This window comes from Solenopsis invicta, chromosome 8, assembly GCF_016802725.1.
Source record: "Solenopsis invicta isolate M01_SB chromosome 8, UNIL_Sinv_3.0, whole genome shotgun sequence".
NCBI classification, from domain to species: Eukaryota; Metazoa; Arthropoda; class Insecta; order Hymenoptera; family Formicidae; genus Solenopsis; species Solenopsis invicta.
In genome coordinates this window covers 8,595,168-8,618,825 of record NC_052671.1, presented here as the reverse complement: position 1 = coordinate 8,618,825, position 23,658 = coordinate 8,595,168, and the positions used below count along the sequence as shown (strand labels likewise).

Below are 23,658 nucleotides of genomic sequence, written 5' to 3'. Positions count from 1 at the left end.
ATAAGAATACCTCGATCGCTATGTGAAAACACAAATGATTGACAAGCCTAAACGGTCATAGCTAGATCTTAAAGCTGAAGTAACGTTTGCCATGTGATTTTACATGCAATTTCTAATTCTCTTGAACTGTGTGTCATTACTTGTCAGTTTCAAATACAGCTTTTAAATTGAACTATATAGAATTGTAATATCACGAAATTAAATTGAAAATCAATTTAATTATTACAGATGCCAAGGAATCTCTACGATTCCCTCATATCTCAAAAAAATTGTAAAAAATTTGTTGTAAAAGATATTATCTCGGCCAGGGTTTGAACTTGGCTCTCCCTACATTCCATGCGAGTATCTTGATTTTCATTTGATTTTTGTTTCAGTGCGAAAATGCGGATGCAGCTGCTGAAGATTGTGGTGATCCTGCTGATAGCAGGATCGGGAGACACCAGGCCGCAGAATGGTGGGTACTCTACAAGAGATCACGCGACGATAATATATGTTTTATGACGCGATCGGAAATTATCGGTGCAATGAAACAATCGGTTAGCAATGAAATCGTGCAACGTGACGAGCTGTGGCAGTAGGATACGGTGTTTTCTAAACGCAAAATTGATGCTTTCTTCGCGCTGCAATCGTAGGAAATCAACCGTGCTTATTCAATTGCAAATCTGTTATCTCTTAATGTATCTTAATTGCGACAGCCAGTTCAGAATGATCAAATAGTGATTAGTTAGTAAGGAACGTCTGCTGACTTAGCGTTCTACTCGGCAGATTGTATTCGTGACAATAATTTTCAAACGCGTTTCTCTCTTTCTATAGCAGTAACGAGTTATTTATTTCTTCTTCAAAAGGATTGAATTTGCGTCCAATGTTCCAATTATGGAGAAAACGCGTATGAGGCATCAATCGCGTAATTACTCAATAGCATCGATTGTTGTCGCGTGTCGGATAACAACGTATCTTCTTCGTAAAGCCGTAATTACGCCACTGCTTTTCGTGCGCGCACCACCCGCGCTTTTCTTGCAAAACTGAATTTCCTAAGACGGAAGTGTTCTAACTTGGCGGTCGCTCAAATTTAACGCATTGAGAAATCCCCGCGTTGCGACGGAATAGTATTAGGTGTACAAATGAACAATCCAAATCCTTTCTTTAAACTGTTAAAAAATTAATTAATATTTATGCTCTTCTGCGGTTATGTAGTATTATTAAAAATGGTACTTAGTTTAATAAAAATACCAACACAATTTTAAAAGGTATTAAAAAAATAGATACTTTTGACATTTAAAAAACGCAAGAAGTTCTACATAAGTAAATTCTGGCAAACCATCACATCGATCACAAAGCTTTGGAACGTTTCGGAAAAAAGATTCTTCTCCGCTTTTCCTGGGATATCAAGGGCGTTATTTATTGTGAGCTGTTGGAACCGAGCGAAACAGCTAGTTACTGCGGATTTGTAATATCAATTAATCTGCTTGAGTCAAGAATTGGAACAAAAATGCTCGTCTATTGGTAAAGGAGAACGTCTTGCAAAATTGCTGCATGACAACGCCAAGGCGCACGTTGCTTTTAACACAAAAGACATAATGAGTCTTGACTAGGACGTTTGGCAGCACCTCGTATTCATCAGACATAGCAGCACTTTCGGATTATCATTTATTTCGATCGATAAAACATGCCAATACACATTCCCAATTAGTGGATGAGATTCGAAAATGGCTTGACGATTTTATCCAAAGACATTTCTCCGAGAAGGAAAATCAATTCATAAGCTGTCCGAATGATGACTAAAAAGTAATAGAAAGCAACGATGAATACTTTTATTACGAATTTTTTTTTTTTCTTTTAAAATAAATTTGGAGTTTAGCCAAGAAATTGAATTATTCATTTGTACACCTAATAATTGCACACGTTTGGCAATCATTAATGCATCAGTATAGAACGTTGGCGTCGCGGTCGACAAGTTTGCGTTAAAATTTTTCTTTAAGATCGAAAACAATAATTCTTTCCTTTTTTTTACTTTTCAGGCGCGGATTCGCAGGCGAAGACAATAGAAAAGAACGACGAGGGATGGAGAGGCGTCCAAGTCTCGAGCAAGTCGCACGACATTGTTCGAGACGATAGCAGGTATACAGGGACTTCCGGAAGTAATAGAAAGTCGTATATCACACATTTCCGCGATAGTGGCGATTTGTCGCGCGAGCATAACGCAGTCGGTTCACGCTTGAGCGATTTCGCTCCGACGGCGCGACCGTTTAGCGTACGTCGTTCCAAGATCGACGACATCTGGACGATGCCTGAATTTAGAGCGCTAAATGCTCCCCCACATTTTTCAAGGACGGATGTGTCAGGTGAAATCGCAAAAATTGCTACCGTTCGAAACTCGGGCGAGTCAGACGGGTCTTTGTTTCGTGCTTCCTCTAGTAATTCCAAAATGGCTCAGAACGAAAATATAGGTTGGGTGAAATTTAACTCCTTGAAAGACGATCGAACGAATCACTTTGGTAAGGTGAATAATAGGAATTTGGAGAGATTGAAATCTGGCGTGATTTCGAATAAAAATCTCGAATCGGTAGTCGCTCAAACGAAATACTCATACTCGGTAGGAAATGATTTCTTGGCAAGTCACGCATCTGGTTCCGAGAGGACAAATGACGATAACTCTGTCGCGGTAGAAAATCGTTGGAAGTTGAATCCGGTTAGATTCGATTCATTCGCGAATAGAGGTATTGAAGGCGACATGTCGCGTAGGAAGTTAGAGCAAGGTGTAAGCAAATCTTCTTCTCTGCAAATAGCGAGGACAAATGTTTCTCAGGCGGACTTTGCTGCTCGTTCTGTTCCTAAATATCATAATCCGAGTCGCAAAAATATCGACTCGATTGTGATTTCGTACAGGAATTCAAAGCCGAGTGTCGTCACTGATTCTTCTCGCCGCATCGACAGCCAGCGCAATGGTTTGAATAATTCAGAAAAATCGACGCACGACGCGGGGACGGCCTTGATCCTGAATTCGAAGACCGAAGTCGTCGATCGCAATCGACCCCCTGCGTTGCCGCGTAGGAACGCACCTACGTTTCATAGAAATTTTGTTAAGCTCCGATATCCGTACTCGACTTCGACTTGGCGGAACGCCAGCAGCGTCGCATTGGATACGAGGTTGAAGAATGGCAACGATGTTACTGGTTCTACCGGCATTCAATTGAGAAAGCCAGCAAAGAGCAACTTCACGCAAACAGCTGCAAAGAAGCCCGTCGGCTTGAACGATCACGCGACGAAGAATAGTCATTCGTCATTAAACCAGAAGTCAACGAGTCAGGCAGTCGGTGGTGGGAACAAGACGGGAGACAAGTACGACACGCCTGTAAAATACAACGCGTACTTGAAGAACTGGCCGAACGAGGCACTTCAGGACATCGAGGATCTGTACAATTATGACAAATACACCTCGTCCCTGGAGGAAGAGTCGAGTGTTGAGGATCTTCCGGATGTCCATGAAACGCCGATTTTGTCGTCGAATAACTATTTTGATCATACTGACCCGGTCCTCGACTCCAGCGTGAAGAAGATCATCCACTGGTTGAAGGTACCGGAAATCGTTCCGAACAATACGGAATTTTTCGATTACAATGACAACAAGCCGATAGAGCCGGTCTTCGAATCGATCTACGAAAACTTGGAACCCAATCGTCCGTTGAGCATCAGCACTCACGACAATTATGAGACCGTTGTTCTTCAGGATACGAATCAGGGTGATCTCGATAAAACGGACTTTCACGCAAAGTATCCAATTCGATGGTCAAACCCGAGTTCTATCACTCGCCCTCAATACGTGACGAGCTCTTCGACTCTCCCCGATTCCTTGATTCCCTCTTCCTGGCCCGACGCGGCGTCACTGAGGAACAAGACCGTTTTCACTCCTGTGACACACGTGTCGCAGAATACGGTAGTTCACATCCTGAACGATGGCTCGACGAAGCCGAATGTGACCGTGACGCAATTGAAAGTGCCGGAAACAGACACGGTAGATGAAGTAGCTTCTTCAGGGTCTTCCTCAGAGTCCTTGGAACTGGCGCAAAGACCCAACGTTCACATAATGTTCACTTCTGAGAAGGATAAGGACAAGGAGCATACCAAACAGGAAACCAATACTATCCCTTCGTCGACCAACAAGGTGAAATGTCCGACGATTATGATAAACACTTACACCCGAGTGAACAACACAATTCAAAGCAAGGAAGGGTGCACCGATCTGAACATAATCGTTAACTCGCACGTTTCGAATACGAACGTGTTCACGCCAAGTAGTGCGGAGGATCAGCAGACCTCATTGGCGACGCAGAGTTACGGTGACGCGGACGAGAACGAGAAATACGCCGATGCGTTCACCGATATCTCTTATGAGGATTCCGTGAACAATTACGTAACCGTGTCAACCGGAACGTATAGCTCCAATCCGCTCGAAACGTCGCAATCGGGTCAACATGATTATTACGATTCCCAGAAAGATCCCACCGAGATCCCAGAACAATGGAACGATCAGTCCTCGGGACTGTCGACCATCGAGGTGTTCCAGGGTACTCAGATCAGCGTGTCCGGCACGAGCGTCCCGTTAGCGGAAGTAGACGCGACGGCGATCCCCGCCGGATCGTCCGTCGACGGTCCCGCTGTTGGTCCCGGCGATGACGCGTCGAGTTCCGCGGTCGATCCACCAGCTGCTGGCGCTTCCGCAAGCGGGCCATCTGTCGCCGGAGGCTCCGAGTTGCCTCCATATTTGATCAAACCTGGTCCGGTGAAAGGTCAGGCCAGCGGCGGGCTGGGTTCCTTGCAATTGCCATCATTATCGAATCTTCCTAGCATTGCCATTAAACCCGGTTTACCGAGTATTACTAATCCATCCTTGGCGGCGACTGCAGGCTCTGCAGGATCGTCGTCCGACGATGATGATGACGATGATTTCGATATGTTGCCAGGCGGTATGATGCAGTCCCTAGCTACAGCTTTCACGTACTTTTCCTTCTTAAACCCGTTGAGCTATGGCATCTTCAGCATCGCCGCGGCGCCGTTCGCCGCGATGGCGGCCGGCATGATCGGCGTAGCCGCGGTCATCTTCCCGTGGGCACTACCGAGCGTCCTCGACATCGGGCGTTCCGCCGACAAGACAGTCGGTTTCGCGCCAAATCTCGAGGAGTTCGTCAGGCGAGCCGTGCACAAGTACGATCGTCTGAACGAATGGAAGAGTAGACGTAGGAAGCGCAGAAGATGATCGAATTGAACTCCGATTGATCTTGTGACGCTTGGTGATCTTCGGATAAGTAGGAGAGCCATGGCATGAAGCCTGTATGAAACAAGTACGCTCCCGCTTCTAGAATTACTTTTATTTGGATAGAATTTACAAGGTATACCGTAGTGATCGCTCGCATATCGTTCGGTACTAGACTGAAACTAATGCGTGGTTAGTAAAAAAGCAAAATGAGAGAGGATAGCTAGATGATTATGTTTGTTTTAAAATATTATGATGCACTAACGTAGCATGTATAATGATGATACAGATAATTGTATGATATTTTCGTTCATTAAGGACGCAACTTTACTTATCTGAGTGAATAAATTAATAACTAAATAAATATAGTAATTTAAATTAATAGTCCTCACATCCGTCCTTGATATGTAATTAAATATAATTTACCCATGCAGTAGTAGTAATGGGGGCGGGTGGGACAATCAGTCTCTCTACGTCATCTAGATTTAAAGAGTTCCTTTGACTTCTACTGAAAATTACGTATTTAAAAACACATATACGAAAAGTATGGATGCTAACTCGTGACTTGTCACTTACGTCCGTCCCCAATCAGTAGATAGTGTTTTTAAAATGCTTTTTAAATATTTAAAAAGTATTTAAAAAACATTGTTTGCAGATTGGGTTGTTTTTATACAGTCACACGACATCCTATTTATTTATGTAAAGTAATTAAGATAGTTAAAAAAATATATTTTTATATAACGTTTACTCTTACGCCAAAATGTAACATAGTAAGAAAACACTCGCTTTACACAATTACATGAATTAGAAGATAATCAGTGCAATTATTAACTTAATTTTATTACGTATTATTAATAATTAATAAACCACGTTACGTTACTATTTAAATCATTATGGTCGTGTATGTATAGAATAATGAAAGTATTGCGTTTTTTTCTCTCTTTTATCGTATCGTATATATTTATAAAATTTCTGTAATATTAAATTTGTTCCGTATTAAAAATATTAAAAAAAGATGCTCTGATTATAATCTAATATTATCTCTTTGCGTATTTCGCTCGTAATTTCAATTAATTAGCGAGTCTAAATAAAAGTTTTTATTATTTATTTATTTATTTATTATTTAGAGAAAATTCTGAAAATAATATTTGCTGATTATAATTGTGTGTGTATCAATTCGAATGCTTGGTGAATTATACAATAGACTACTACAAAGCATTATGTCGAGTTTAGCTCGATGTAGAACTGCAAGGGGTTATGATTAAAATTTTTTGATGTATTGGTATTTTTAACTTAATTAAATTTTACAACATTTCAGGGCATTAACAATTATTTGTGCCAACGAATATGTAATGTTAATAAAATATTTAAAACAAAGATTAATATTTCATTGGGTAATTATATAATATTTTACGCCTTGTATATGTTGTAAAAAATATATATTCCTATTTTTACACCTACGATCCCTCTAAATCCTATTTTATTACTGCCATAGAAAAGAAACAAAATATATTATAAAGAAATTTTAATTAACACAATTAAAGATGAGATAGGCCTATATTGCGGTCTAGGTTCAATTATTAATTATTGAATTTTAATTAATATTAAAATCTCGTCATTATTAAATTAACTATATACGCTATATAATTGTTAATAATTAAATTATGCAAGAATATTTGGTGACTACGCTTACATATTTATTTACTTATTTTAATTTTTTAAACTTATTACGAATATCTTATTAAAAATAAAAATAATAAAAATAATATACACAGGCTTTACACTATGAAAATTATTCTATGCCATTTTTTACCAGTTTTTATGATTAATTTTTTTTTAAATTTCCGATTTTATATACATAGTTAATCTAAAATTGAAAGTAAATAGAATACTGTTGTTTTAAGTATTATCTATTTCTTTTTTTAAAATTCAATTTGCAAAAATTTTTTATTTTTCATTGATAATTAATTATAAACGCTTTTAGACAACTTTAAAGTTAAGAAAAAAAATAAGGAAATTAAAAAGTTTTAACTAAATTAAAAGAGTTTTTTTGGTAATTTAATTATTCCTTTTAATTTTTCCAAAATACGTTAACGTAATAATTTATTTTAAGATTGCTCTATTATACTTCATTGTTTTTTACTTTACCTTTAACATTTAATTATATTCATGACGCTTGACAGTGATGTCAGTTTTTTACTGTGCAAGTCAAGTCTTAATTATTGTACAGAAAAGGTAAGAATAATATTCAATAACATGTAATCTTTGGATATTTTTGCTAATCCTTTAGATTTAGCCCAGCTATGTATTTATGTTTATAAAAATTACTCACAAATAGATATAAATAACATTCGTAAAAGATAACAAAGAGTATTTTATTTTACGAATAATTAAATAATAATCATGATTCAGAACAAAAACGGAACATTATTATATAATATTTATTACAATATCATATGAGATAAATTTAAATTTCTTATACAGAAAACGTAATAATAATTGAAATTTTAAACACTCAGTTATATATATATATATATATATATATATATATATATATATATATATATAAATTATGTTTTATTCCTTCTCAACAAATCTAATGATAAAATTTTATTTCAGCGGGCAACTGAACAACACCCACCGTGATTTGAAGGATCTGCAATATATGGATCAATCTCTGAGAACCGTCGCTACTCAACTTCTGAACGTTACAAATCCTCAGGACGTGATGAAGGTGAATAACGAAAATCTCATCAAGGTCGAACATAACGTCGCAACTACGCCGAAATCCTCGGAGAACAACGCTCCTCTGTTGATAAGGGATATCAATTCCGAGAGCGGCCATCAGAATTTGGAGCCTATAAGCGTGAGCTACGGTAGGCCGATCAATTCCAAGTTCAGCTACTTCGAGTCCAGTCATCCGGGTCAAGCAATGGCGATGACGGAAGAGGAGCTTGAACGGGAGATGAGCACGACGAGATTGATTACCGCCTATAAAAATCATCCTACGACCACCGGTGGTATTTCTACTTGGATTCTATTGAATCCACCGTCCACAACTGTGAAGAGTGTGGAGGTGGAAAAGATGAAGACGCAGCAGCCGTTCCAAACGGAGGTACGACTTACGGTGAGACCGAGCTCGTCGATCGAAAAAGCGGAGAAGATTCCACAGCCTGAAAAGATCACGGAGAAGATCACGCCGCAGTTGACTCCCATTATAACCACCGAGAAAGTGACCGTGATCACGAAGAAACCGACTGGAACGACGACGAAGAAGATCGCGACTACTTTGAGACCGGAGAAAGTTACTCAGGATTCAGAAAAGACAGAAACCTCGTCGAGCACGACTTTGAAGGTGATCCGCACCACGACAACGAGCACTTCGACGACGAGCGACGGTACGGCTACGTTGACGACTGTTCTGACGACGAAGAAGAGTCAACCGCCGCGAACTACTTCTAAGCCGAAAGTTACCACGCCGAGACCGACTTCGCAGTCTAAGCCGTCGACGACGAAGCCGATAACAACGAAGCCGGCGACCACGAAACCGACGAGACCAAAGCCAACGAGGAAAACGACAATTAAACCTGAAGCGGTGAAGAATGAGACCTCATCGACTGGTAAAATTGAAAAGGTGACTTTCAAACCGGTCCCAATCATCACGACCCCGCAGAACAAGCCGGAGAATACCGAAAAGCCAATGTTTGTTACGAAGATAAAAGCGTCGGTGATCATGGACACTCAAAAGGCTCCGACCACTTTACTTCCGGCTGTCACTGCGACTACCCCAAGTCCTAGCATCCTGGTTGAGTCGAAGTTATCTAGCGCGGATCTCGTGGAGGTACCGGTGAGATCGAAGCCGATCGGTACAAAGAATAACGTGTTGAAAGCGCAGTTGAAGAAGCCCGTGGACGAGACCACGCAGATCGAAATAGAGCCGATCAAGGTGAACGCGCCGGTCCTGAAGATCGAGAAGTTTGACAAGAACAAAATGGAGGAAATTGTGCTAAAAGATACGGATGATCTTCACAACTCCAAAATAGATCTGAAGTTTGACTTTAATCCGGAATTGACTAAAATCAACGTGGAAACGCAAACGGAGACCGAGACGACGTTGACGAGTACGTCGACGTCGATCCCGACGACGAAGCGGCCTAGACATAACTCGAAGAGAAAGAAGAACAAGAGAAGGCGCAAGCCTACGACCTCGGTAGCAAGCTCGACGGCAGCAGCGATGGTGCCTGTCCAAATGGAGATCAACGAGAGCATCACTGACTCTACTATCACAGATAACGCGGTCCAGGAATCGAAGATCGTGCCCGATACAAAGATCGGTGCAAACACGACAAAGATCAAGAAGAAGCAGCCGCAGAAAGGGATCAGCAGCCAGATCTACAACTTCCTCAGTCGCGAAGTGATGCCCAGCTTCGGCGTCATGTCGCTGGTAGGTTTGGGTCTTGGTCTTGCCTCGTATTTCCTGTATCCCTTCAGTGGTACGATCACTCGAAGGAACTACGAGGTGGAGCCGAACTACAAGTACAATATGGACGAATACGGCGGTAACTACGGGCAGAGCGAGGAAGAGATGTTGTCCAAGGTATTCCAGGGCATGACGAATTACGAGAACAAGTATCCGGCAGGGAAGGACAACTATTATCAGTATCAGCATTACGACGGCGCGTACGACGCACAAACGACGAAGAAGATCGACGCGAGGTATCCGTCGGTGTCGACCTCTCCCGTTTATAAAGCCCCGGAGAACACCCAATCGGCGGTGAAGTATCGGAACACGGACTTCCGATATCCCGAGATACAGACTACTCCGGTTTACTACGATCGTAAGCGGCCAGATCTCGCGGCGGAAGTCGACGCAGGCTCGGCGGCGAATCGGCAATTCGTAGTCGGCAACGTACCCAAGGAGTATCCGTACGACGTGAAAGCGGCGAACTTGCCGGTGGACAGCAAGAAGGGGATCGGTTACATGTCGACGGAGGTCGGAGAGACACAGTTCGAAGGAGACATTGCGCAGGGCTTCGATTTCCCGAACGCTGCCGGCTTGCATAGCTACGGCCATCTGGGAGCATCGACCATCCGACCGGACGACGGATACGAGGAGATCGAGATAACGCCGACCGCGGTGGCCGTCGAGCATGGGCCGCGATCTCTCAAGGTCAAACGCGCCGCCCTTAAAGAGGCCGAGGTCAGCCGAGGGCGACGTTCGAGATCGAAGAGGGAATCGGTAATACAGATAATACCAACGAAACGCGAATTGGAAGAAGAGCGCGAGGAGGCAGAAAAGGAGGAGGATCTCAGCAACGAGATTCTAGATATCATCGATTCAGCTCTGCCGGGTGGTGGGGTGACGCACAAGACGAGGGCCAGCGGTGAGAACAACGAAGTGGAGGATCTCGAGGGGCAGAGGAGGAAACAGCAGGAGGAAGCGAATACGCGCGTAAAGGAGTCCACCACGAAAACCATCTTAGGACACATGGAAGAAACGACGGAGATTCCCGCGACCTCCACGACCGTTGGAAAAACGGATGACGGTGGTACCAGCGTTTCTTCGGAGAATGCCTCCGAGAAGGCTGCCACGACGCATCCCGCGAACTCCGAAGAAACGATCGTCGAGTGGTTCGACAGCTCGACCACGAAGAAGCCGCCCTCTTCAGAGGGCTTCAGCCTCATAAATTTCGTGAAGAAGGTGGCCGAGATCAAGTTCAGGCTGGGTCTGACGATCCTTAAACACGCCAGCGAGGGTTTCGCGCGATATCTGGGTCACGTGCAGAAGAGGATCAACGGCGAAGAATGAGGGGGGGAGGGGAAAACTCGGAGGGGCAGCGATGGAAGTTTTCGCGCCGTGTGATACGCGTTTTCCAATTTCACGGCGCAATACGGTGGACAGGCGGTGGATAACGGCGACGGATACGACGGCGACCGTGGTCCTGGTAACGGTAGTCGGGGAACGCGAAGAAGCGGTCTTCCCCCGGACTTCTTCGCGGCCGATTCGAGACGCGATTTCACGGGCAATCATTTTTTGTCTATCCGTAAACGATGCGATGCGATACCATACGATAGGCGATCATCCTTTCACTTAGAAAGCTAAAACGACGAAGGGGAACACGGACTACTGTTACGATCACTGAGCGCGCGGCGTCTTGCTCTTCAAGGTATCGCAAGCGGGGAACGCATCTTCTTTCAAGATCGTTATCGATACTCGACGCGCGAGGGGTCGACGACGATGCCCTCGACATGTTCCGACATGTTCGTTTCAAAAAAACTTGGACCGGTTAATACGAGTCCTTAACTTTAGTCTTCGGGTCCTCGTGCACAAAGAGCATTTCGACACGCAATATATAATACGATATGATAAAAGATGCATTCCAAGGATACTTTATCGAAACCAAGACGATCGAGATAGCCGCGGGATTGGTGAGGGGTTTTGAGAGACTTGTACCTCCCTCTCTCTCTCTCTCTTCCACACACAGGATCGATTGGATCTTTATTGAAAGTCGCTTTTTAATCTCTCTACAATTGTTTGGCATGTGCACGCTGCTCTCTTACCCTCTCGCTGGAGGGCGAGCGAAGACATATGGTGGAGCCGATTATTGGGCAGCTTATACTGTAAAGTATAACTATATAACTAAATAAATAAAACGAATTGAACGAATAAATAAATAAATAGATAAGTATGCAAACTCTCTATGTAATACCCTGATATGTAAATAAATATTGGAGAATGTGAACGCTTGTGTTTCTCTCGCGTCAATGCGTATAACATTGATCTCTGAAGCGGAGAGTTGTCGCGATTACTTTGAATTGTATCTGTGAAAGAAAAACCCGAACAATCTAAAATGCTTCAATGTTGGAACGCATGGAAAAAAAAGCTTAAAAGAATGCTTTGAAATGCTAAATAAAAAGCTGCTTTAAACAAACAAATTCAACAATTTATGAACGATTACGTAATTACGTATAAAGTGTTTGTCACATCGCAGAACGAATCGGAATAAATTTACATTCGTCGACAATGGTCGGTCAAGCGTAAAATATAGAGTATAAGTAGTCATGTGGATGGCGATAAAAGTCGGAACGTATTACGTTTCCTTTTACACAATCGAAACGCTATGTCAACGACAATTTAAATGCGGTAATCCAAAGCGGTAAGGAAATTTTTTTTTGGCGCGATTATGATGAACTTTTTACCTCTAACTTTCTCTCTCTTTTTTCTTCAACTTTACTTGACTACTGGAACAGCAACATGTGGTTGTTTCTAAACCGATCGTGCTTATGTACTCGTTTGTACGAGGGTATTGATTATTCAGAAGAACATTCAGTATTAATACGCTAGCTATAGTCTCATTGATTAATATAACGCAATGTCTTGAAAAATGGTTTACGGAATGTAAGTCGTTTGACTTCAAGACCCAATGTGATTGAAATTTAAATTTCGTCTTTTTCGTCCTGGGCAATTAAATAATTTTAGATAGACTTGGGAAATACGTTTTGTCTAAAAGTACGGAGTATAAATGTGCCAATAGTACTGCCATGTCATATAATGTACCGTTTTGTCCGTTGAATTTAATGACGCAGAACAGACGGGTAGTTGACGCGAAACAAATTTCCGTTTCTGGACTTTGCGTCCTACTAACGTAATTCGCACGTATCGTGCGCTACGTTCCCTCTGCCGTTCGCCATCCTAATGAGTCTCGGAACGAATTCTGCTATCTTAATTCCTACGGTCCTACTGGTCTCCTTAGTTGAACATTATACTCCCTCGTGAACTTAGGCAGATTGACTTCGAGATTGTTGTTCAGCGTGCGTTCCATCAGTCTCAGATCTCTCTTTCGACGACCCAGCATCATCGGTATCATCATCGCCATTGTCGCCGGCAGCATACCTGTCGTTACACAAACGGTACGATAATTATAAATAAAATTAACTGTGACATTTTAACACCCTACAATTATTTTAGATATTTTTTTAGATTAATTCTCGAGGCATTTATTACACACATTGAAAGTTGTTTTTTGTTGACATGATTAGTGAATGTATTATACGATTAAATAACATTAAATTCATTTTCCTAATATAACGTAATTATGAATTTCAATAAAATTTTTAAATTATTAATATGTGCATATATTGTTATTCTCATGTTAATAATTTTTCGTTTTCTTGCAAAACATTCAGCCCTCAACATTCGATCTTATTAAAAGCCAAAAGAATTTAAGACCAACGCTTTTTTTAATTCGAAATCTGTCAGGGCCAAGCGATTAATATATTTTGAAGTATATTTTAAGTTATTTGTTACAGTACCTGCTCCGACGGCTGCTAGAACGGCCGAACTCGACGGTTTCGCGCTTGTCAGAGTTGTGTGCCTGATTGGTCTTTTGTTTATGATGTTCGAGATATGCGGAATATTCGGGATGTTCGGTGCGGCCGACAACTTCTCCATCTCGTACTCCTTGCGGCTCTGCTCGACGCTCTTGAATGTCTTCTCGACTTCCAGAAGACCTCCGTGGGACGTCGTCGTGTTCGTGCCGTTGATCGATGGCAACACCGTCAATCTGACCTAGGTAAACGATCTTTCATAAAGCGGCTGTCGGTGTTATTTCCTTTGATAAATCTCATTAACAATAACTTTGTGATATTAAATCATTCGATGATTTATATTAATAATAGTATCTTCTATGTCAGTATACTGCATGCCATTTTAATTAATATCAAATAACTTTATCAAATTGAAAAAGAAAAACTGTCAAATAGATAGATAGATAGAGACAAAGAAAAGGGGGGGGGGGTAGTTATTGCGCAAGGTAGAGGTATTCATTAGTTTATCGCAGACCGGAATCATTTGAGATTTCCATACAATTTTTCCAGTATACCAATTTGTTAAACTTGTTTAGAATCATCTAATTGTACAATCATATTCCTAAATGTGTTAAAAGAGTACACCAGAATTTTTCAGATTTTTAAAAACCCAAAAACCCTTTGAAATGAAACCTAACCGTTTATCAGTGACCCAGTTGGTCTAAGCAAAAAAAGGTTGATCTGCGGAGAATTAATTAAAACTCTTGACCTCTCTTCGATCATCTAGCCTAACCTGGCGTTTCGATGTCATCACGGCTATTGGAGGTTCTTCATCTTGTCTATCCTTATTTCCGTGATCCGTCAAATTGATCTCTTTGAACGGCTCCGCTGCGTTTATCGCATCGATCTTGATTGATCTCTGTCTCGACTTGGAATATCCCCGGTTCGTCGATAGAAGAACCCACTGGCCGTCACCGCTCGCCGGATGACTCGGTGGATGATTGTTCACGTACTGATAATGCGAGAAATTCGGTCTCTCGGTGATCAGAGTGGGCCGTGGTCGATCCTGTTCGTATCTGGACGGGTAATCATGCCAATTACTTCCGTCCCCCGATTGGTCCTTCTCCGAATATCTATCGATAAACTGATACAAGGAAGACTGCGGTCTGGACCATGAGCTGGGGAAGTTGGCCGGTCTGTCGTCCGTGATGATATCACTGCTGGGACGTTGAAGATCGTACTTGTTCCACGGTTTCTCCGGCGGCCATTTCTGCGCCTGATTAGACGCCTCATCAGGGCGATAGGGAGGGCGTGAACTTGGTTTCTGCCACGGCTTCTCGTTGTCGGACCAATTGGGTTTTGGCTTGTCGTACCTAGGATACGATTGTTCATTTTTGCACTTGCTTAAAGCTGACATTTTATAGAAAATTATTTTTTTGTGTAACATAAAGTAAAACAACATCCAAGATATTCAATTATATATTTTCCTAACTCTGTTTTTATTTTGAAGAATCTTTTAAAAATAAAAAAATCAAGCTTTAAAACTTTTACTAGAGAATAAGAAATAGAAGCATAAAAGAGAGCCATTTTTACTCTAGCAGATCTACTTTGACTGAAAATGATTCTCTCTTCTCTTAGTTTGACGCTTTCATCTCAGTGAGAAATGATAATAGAATCGGTCGAATAGGAATATTTTCACTTAATGTTATTCTTTTATTTAGAAATGTTAAGAAATGAAACTCGAAATAAAACTTTTGTTCGGAATTTATTTGAATTATTTTGCACATATTGGCTTTGCTATGTAAAAAGGGGAATAAAGTAGAAGTAAAAAGTGAATAAATTTCTACGAGATTTTCTTGATACTTTTCTTAGTATTAATGTAGAGATTACGTCGTAACAAGTGAGGTACATCGTTGGATCCTGTAAACACGTTTGCAAGAAAGAAAGTTTCATTTCGATGCTAACAATAAATATCTCTCATCGTAATAACCACAGAACCTATTTTGAAATTGTACACGAGATCGCGTAGCGAAAGGAAAATTAACGGTTGTGGTACTTACCACGGTTTGTTGTTTTCATAAGTGGGTCTGATGGTAAAATCGCTGGCCCATGGTTTCATGCTCGGTTTATCCCATGGCTTTATCTCTGGCCAAGGTCGTTGCGTGCTGGGATTGGCCTGCCACTTAGAAATTTTGCTCTTAGACCACGGAATTGCTTCCAACGTCACCCAGCCGTTTCTGTCTTCATAAGTGTTTGTACCGTAATATTTGTTTCTCTTCAAGGTATCGTTTAACGTCTCGCCTAACTAAATCAGCAAAAAAAAAAAAGATAAATATATTAGCCGACATATTCCGTATTATGCAATGATAAATTATATAGCAATAAATAGCATTACAGAATTAAAAATGATTAAAACATTATTATTTAATGTTTTTCTTTGTTTCTTTTTTTAATTGTTTAAAGGACAAAATTATTCCATTACTTCACTTCTAAAACATATGTTCCTTACCGCATCATCCGTCGAAGTAGCATTTGAGATCTGATCAAATGTCTCGTCCTGACGGACGGTCGTGGTCTCGCTGTCGATTTCAAGAACGAGAGGTTCCGCGGGTGGTTTCACGATTCTGAAGGGATACTTGAAATTCCTCTCGGTGGTGCTCTTAACTTTGTTTGCGTATTCCTCGAGAAACTTGTTGAGCGCGTCCGGATTAAAGGTCGAAGATTCGACGAAGGAATTTCTTCGATTGTACTGATCGCTCGATATCTCTTTGGTCATCCTCCCGTCGTCGACTTGATGCTCAGTCCCCGCAGAGTTATCGTACAGAGGATTCGGCGTGATCGCTATCGGATCCTGAAGAATTCTGAAATTGTCCACCTTCGTTTTGAACATGTCGGACGCGTTCGTTCGCATTTTCACGAAGTACCTCGTGCTACCCAGCGACCCTCCTAATGTCGAAATCGACAGGAGCAGACATATAGCTCCTCTCGTCGTCATCTGAAACACGAAGATCTTCATTCAACGCAACTCTCTTAAAATCCTGAAATCTTGTTAAACAGAATTAGACAGCTTTTAATTATCTTGTATTATTACAATGGATTCTTTCAATTTTATTGCAATTTTAGTGCTTCATTTTTATAACGTAAAAAAAAGAAAAGCATTAAATATTAATAGGGATTTGACTGAAGATCAATGAAGAAATAAGAAATTGGACTAATTAATAAATAAATAAAAATATAATTACAATATAATTACATTTTCAAATAAAAAATGATTTTTTAAGTAAATCTGTGTGGTAATTAGATGTAAAAATTATCAATTAATTTGCAAATTGTTACTTTGAAGCCTTGTTATTTTAATATCTTTCTTAAACGGTGATTCTACAGTGACAGATAAAGTGACCTTAATTGTGAGGAAGTTGTAATGTTATCCTGAAAGAGATATCAAATATAACAATAGGAGAACAAAATAATTATAAAAATTGATAAGTAACTGTAATAAAGTCGTGTTAGTCGAACTGAAGAAACAGTTAGAGAATTACGACTCATCGAGATCACTGTTATCACCCGGTTCGAACGTTGCCTTCGCGTATCGTCTACTTGATTCTATGGAATTCTACTGCGTTATCGCGATACGACGAGAGTCGCCAAAGGAGAACTAACAATTCGCGTACACAACGCGTCGCACTGACCGTATCAATATTAGTTGTCCGAGCCGCCTTCAATTACATGAACAACAAAGCCCGTGCGTTGCCGCTCGTATCTGAAGATCCGTTAGCAGGAACTGCGCGCAACGTGCGCCAAAGTGTGACAACAGAATGACAGGTAGCAACAACAACGGCAACAATAATAACAATAACAACAACAACAATAACAACAACAGAGCGATGTTACGAAATGCGGAAATGGAGTACTCGGCGGCGGCCTCGACTCCTCAAGGTCCGAGATGGCTCTGTTGCCGAGACGTTGCCCTCGTTTGCTTTTAATCCAGATCCCCACTTCGCCGGTGCTTGGTCCATTTTGCATCCTTCTCCGTTCCCCGTGGCCGTTGTGTTATTCCGTTCTCACCTCTCTGGCTTGGTCAACCTGGAGAACGGGCGCCACATTGTCTCTCCTTCTCACCCGCGATTTCCGCGCGTGTCCCTTTCTCTCTTTCCATCTCGCGATTTCTTCCTCTCGCTCCAGCCGCGCGCGGCTTCCCCACGGGCTCTTTCTCCTTCCCCCCTGGATAACGATCGTTCTTGGAATACAATGAACAACAATGGGAGGCGAGGTCAGTCATGCCGACCACGATCGATGATCGATGGGATCGAACGGCCCATCACTGGCCTCCGACAAGTGAACGATGTCTGTATTTTTGCGCGAGACACCGCTTGTACTGTGTTTATGCGGGACCGCACGAGATATAGCGGTTTCCAAGGCATTCGCTTTTCTAACAGCCTCCTGGATGGCAGAGCTACAAGGCATTTCATATTCCCGAGAATATATATTTATTTATTTATTTCGAGGCATTCCTCGCTTTCGCGTGAATTTCTGTGAGGAGTAACATGCGCGCTAGATGACTAGAGTAAAACGATGGAGATGGAAAGTTCTCGCAAATGAGGCTGAAACATCTTTCTAATTCTGTTTTCATCGCAAATAACGTGATACGTTTAGATATTAACGTATCTTAATTAGCCTGCGATCTCTCAGAGTCACGAAATATCAAAATCGCGCAGGTATACATGCAGTTGCAGACTACTCGATAGTTACCCAGTCGACACAATTTGCAGCTGCTATGTAATTTGGAAATAATACTTTTCGTATTATTTCCAAATTATATAGCAGTTGCAAATACCATTTGTATAACAAATATTTCGTGATATTTATATCATAATTATTTGTATCTACTACTTTCTTTTATATAAGTGTGTAAATGATACACTGAGAAAAATGATCTGATTATATTAACAAAACTGATATGATTGAATGTTTTCGGTGAAACCAAGCAGAATTTCTGTTTATTACAACAAGCCTCTGATTGTTATAATCAAAACGTTTGATAAATTGTACTATAATCTGGTAATTTCTACAAGATTTCCGATTCGTCCGTTTTGGAACAGACACACTGGTTGAATCTAACAAAATTTCTATTAATGCAACAAAACTTCTTTTTCAGTGTAAATATTATTTATATAACAAGTGATGCGCCAGTAAATAGAATTTAAACATTGGAGCTATGAAATAAATAATTATAATAAGATGATATAAATGTACCATCATTATTTTTGAAAAGGGACAAAATTATAACATAACTGCAACATTGCTGCAACGTCCACGTTATATAAAATGTGATACTGAAGCTTATAGCTATTATATAGTCAACACATAATCGTGTCGACTGGGTATTATTTTATAAATTACTTTCTTGGGAATCTTGAAACATCGAAACAATTGAAAAACGCAACATCTACACATACTGCGTTTATTAAAATTACAAATTTATTTATTTACGGGCTACAAATAAAATTGTTAAATATCCCCGTGCTTTCTTTCTGCAGAGATTGCCAACGCTTCCATTAACGAAGCTTCAATCAATCCTTGTACGCTAAAACAATCACTTCGACGAGTTATTTACAATATGCTTTCTCATTTATCAGCATCTCTAATCAGGCACACTTACGTTGCAAAAATACAGACGGTAATTCGAAACGCGCGTCTAACGCATCCGGACGAGGAGCAGAACGGAACGGTCGTATGCGCGTACACCCGTGTTCGATCTCGCGGCGATTTTAATTGCCACTCTTCATGGGATTGTTCATGCGAGCAATCGCTTCGTAGACGAACGTTTGCCGTGATTGACCGAGAAAACTGAAATGGCGCAAAGCCGATCGTTCCCCGTGCCCGTGGGTACTTATACACGCATTATTCTCTTCTCTCGTCTCCAATTCGGCACGAGAGTCGTGCCGGCGAAGACGCGGCGACGTGACGGTGAGACAACGACGAAACAACGATGAGAAACGGACCGCGCGTGTCACGCGCTAATTGCGGCGCCCGTGACAATCAGGGTGACGGCACGACGCGACGCTATGCGACGCGACGCGAGCGACGGGCGACGACGAGTCCGTCCGCTTCTGCTGCGGCACGGCTCCGATCGTCGGCGACAGTGTCATTTTCACGCGACAGTGTCATTTTTACCTTTTGTCAAATCGCTACTTTCACCGTTTAAACGCGCCAGAACACACGTCCAGACGTGGGACGACGTGCGAGTTGCTCTCTCTTCTAGCCGCGGCCTCCTCTAGGCGCGGCAACGGAGAAGTTTCGGCTGGCCTCAGAGAGATCGCGCATGGGAATCCGTCAGGAATCTCGATCCTTTCGAGACCGACTTCTTACCGTGTCCGCCGATTCCTACGATGGAGGCGTAAAACGCCTAACATTTTACAGATTTTAGAAATTCTGGATTTATTCGAAGGAACGCGCAGTTTTCTTCTTTTAACTTCACTATCTATTTTCTGCTTGTTGCAGAAACATGTTATTTATATAGTTATAATTAATGTGTATAATTATTTAGATTACTTTTATCATGAATATTGATACTACTACCAATTATAGAATTAATTAAAAGTTTAGCACTCTCTTATTTGTGCGTTCTCAAAGGGCTTGCCCTAGAACTGCAATAATCTCTCTCTTTCTGTAGTGAAATGTGTATATAAATTTACAAGAATTATTATAATTAAATTTTTATTTAATAATATATTTTTATAGTTTATTTATTTTCTTTTTTATTAAAAATTAAATTATTTTTACGACATTTAAGAAAAATCTTAATTTTTCTGTGTAAGTATTTTATGTATTCAAAATAATATAAAATTTTACTATGATGGTCTATTTAATTATTTTGTAAATAAATAAATAAATAGTTTTCTTTTATAGATCTCTGCATTGCAATGAAACTTTCTATAAATCATTTTGAATATTTAAAGTATTGGAATAAAAAAGTTCAGATTTTTTTCGTTATTTTTTATTTTATTATATTTTCATTAACGCACATGTTTACTTCTTATCGAATTTTTATTCAAATGGAAAATTGTCCCAAATGCAATGTAATACAATTAATAATTTTTCATAATTTTTTTAATGTTTTAAGAAATGTCTTATACATCCTTAAAATAATTTTTTGACACAAGTAGATATTTCAGGAAGAAAAAGTTAGTCATTTAATGCTATAGATTATTTTTTATATATTATACATTTCCGAATTACATAAATGCGTGTGCATATCGTGATAGAGGAAAATGATGTTTCCGGCTGAATGGCCGCACAATTAAGGACACATCGGCACGACGCCGGCGTAAAGGACAAAGAAGGCCGTCGGTGATTTTCATGCTCGGCAAATCACCGATTTGGCCTTCTTCGGCGTATAGTAGACGGAATCGGATCGGCGAACAAATCGTAGAATCGGCCGTTTACCGATTTTTGCGCTTTCGCGGCCCAGAAACCTCCGTCGTTCCTTTTTTTTCTACCTTCGCCCGTGCCTCCCCCCTTCCTCACGTCGTCGATGGTGATTCCTGCTCGTCGCGCGAGTGAAACGCGTCTTAACAGTTTCCGTTTTACGAGCAGCTTCCGATTCTTCCGCCAGATTTTCACCGATCTAGGATTTTTTGTCTGGCGCCGACCCAGAAACGGACGATTTCTTTTCTCGTCTCTGTCTGAGTATCTTTGCTTTTCCACCACGATTTCCGCTGTATATCTGAGCATGTATCACATTACGTGTCATCCCGAACAAAATCGATTGGCGCGGACGTGTCCACATTGCGTCATCGTATATTTTACAATCTACCACTACATCGTACATCATTCACTTCCTGAATGTTTATTATTGATAGATTAAGAATTTGCATAGAAAGTCTTTATGTAAACTTGGAATATTAAGTTTAAGTTGCAGCAACAGCTTTTTTTAAAATATTCAAAAGTAATTATCATGGTTGGTTTATTTATCCATTTAATTGTTTAATAATAACGAATTAATCTTTGCTACGTTGCGGAATTAGGACAATTACGTAACGGATAAAAAAATGGATTCTTCTTTCTCTCAGTGCGAAAAACGAAATGGCACGTTTTTGGGATTGCATATATAATTTTTGTTTATTCTTTATTTTTTTTATTTTTTTACTTCCGATTCCGGTTACGACTCGGTCAGTTGGCCTACTCGAAACCGGAATTGGGTTGACCTAGACACCTAACCGCGAAAACGACTATGACGATCCGATGCTGAAGAAAGGGTAGAATGGCCCGCGAGTACGGCCACTGTCTACTTTCATTGCCAGTCATATCAGAGGGAGAGTCGCGATGACGACAACGATATGAGACGAGGTGGAAGGGGTGAAAAGGGTATCGCGAGATCTAGCCTAGATGTCAGCGATCTAACGCAATGACAGAAAGTTTCAAGGAAAGTAATTGTGACTAAAGTAGATTGATATCAGATAATTACTTGAATGTGTATTTCACTTTAAATCAATTTTATGTACAAATAGTAATATAAAAATGTCTATTAAAAAATTAGAGAAGAAAGAAGGAAAAAAAATATATTATCAAAATAATCATCTTTTCGTTAATTTTATCATAAGTTTTTGTATCATAAATTCTGTTTAATTTTAATCGTATAAATTGCTATTACTACTCGGTTTTTAGTGAATTGTCGATAATTTAATAAAGCGTCAGTGCAAATTCTTCTCAAGTTAATTGTACAAGAGGCTGCTGGAAGAAATGTAAAATGACTCGTGTAAAAAGTTACTACTTTTTTGTGGAACATGAAAACTCTAAGATCATCGCGGAGCATATAGAACATATCGGAATGACCTCGCCACGAAACAGGGTCAGACTCTCACCGCTTGGCGATAAAACTTGGCTTAGAAAGTCTTTTCACCCCTTCCGCTCATTATACTCGTGTTCCGCGAGCGCTGCTAGAGCAAGTAACGTCTCGTATCTTACTTATGCAATTTAGCAGTCTGGTATGTTTCCATTCTACTATGTACTGTTGAATTTCTCCGGCGTTTTCTTTCACAAAATCGTATAAAATAAAAACGGCAAAGAAGCAGAAACATCCAATTTCCTCGATGTATGAATTCAGGCTTATTGCAAGTTATCTTTTCCCCGCAATATTATCCAGACAGCAAAATATATAAAAGATTTACAAAATGTTTATATTTTTTAAATATTTTATATAAATATTTATCAAAATATTTCTGTGATTTTAAATTCAACATCTAAATTAAAGATTTATTATAAGTATCTCACACACACACACACACGCGCGCGCGCGCGCGCACACGCACACGCACACGCACGCACGTACGCACGCCTGTACGCACGCCCGCACGCACATACGTACACACACACAAATATTTATAAAATATTTATAAAATATTATAAATATTTATTTTTTTATTTACATGATATTATAAATATTCCATAAAATATTTAGTCTACATTTTAATAACATATTCCTTAAAGATTATGATTTTTTTTCTTCATGCACATTAAATACGTATTAATAAATATTTACTTAATATTTTTAAAAAAGTATTATAACAATAAATATTTATAAATCTTTGTTATCATAATATTTATTATCTTAAACATTGTGCTGTTTGAATAATGCAAAAATTCACAATTTAACTTTTATACATATCTCGTATAATTACAACAAACCTATCGTGTTACAAACTACCATTTAAATGGTTAAAACAACAAATTCGAAGATGTGAATTAGAAAGGAGGGATAATAAATTGATTACTTTCTCTCTCTGATTAATATCACTACTAATATGTCAGTTTTATACGAAATTACTTTCGAACACATAAATTTTTCTCGTTGCGGCGTCATGCATTTACGCCATAATGCACCGAGTACCTACCTGCGGCTGCGGCTGCTTGAACTAAACGTCGTCGTAGCGCTCACTTTGTCAACAACAATTGGAATACGGACGATGATTGTGGCAGTGATTAAGAAATTGTTCCCACGTTCACGCTTTTTAGAATACGCCCGTCGCAACTCTTGCCTTTTCACGAGTTAAAGTCGCAGCACGTCGTGCCAAGTGTCTTAGTACGCGGACATCGCGCAA

General features: G+C 40.2%; 2 protein-coding genes across 4 annotated transcripts; one reads left to right on the top strand and one right to left on the bottom strand.

The window, feature by feature from the left end:
- The first annotated feature begins 381 nt into the window (after positions 1-381).
- LOC105207955 lies at positions 382-11,994 on the top strand. The gene is made up of 3 exons (XM_039452808.1): positions 382-454; positions 2,019-5,253; positions 7,871-11,994. Exons 1-3 carry the CDS (start codon positions 382-384, stop codon positions 11,058-11,060), a joined length of 6,498 nt encoding a protein of 2,165 aa, XP_039308742.1. The 3' UTR covers positions 11,061-11,994.
- Positions 11,725-23,565, bottom strand: LOC105207956. Of its 3 annotated transcripts, none has more exons than XM_026130184.2 (6): positions 23,452-23,565; positions 16,068-16,553; positions 15,619-15,863; positions 14,352-14,931; positions 13,565-13,820; positions 11,725-13,145 (listed from the first exon to the last, which is right to left on the bottom strand). In XM_026130184.2, exons 2-6 carry the CDS (start codon positions 16,551-16,553, stop codon positions 12,982-12,984), a joined length of 1,731 nt encoding a protein of 576 aa, XP_025985969.1. In that variant the 5' UTR covers positions 23,452-23,565; the 3' UTR covers positions 11,725-12,981. The 3 variants fall into 3 exon arrangements, with proteins under 3 accessions (XP_025985969.1, XP_025985970.1, XP_011175952.1); XM_026130185.2 differs by lacking the exon at positions 23,452-23,565 and adding an exon at positions 17,248-17,535 and having other exon boundaries at positions 13,565-13,815; XM_011177650.3 differs by lacking the exon at positions 23,452-23,565 and adding an exon at positions 17,248-17,534.
- Between the last annotated feature and the right edge of the window lie 93 nt (positions 23,566-23,658).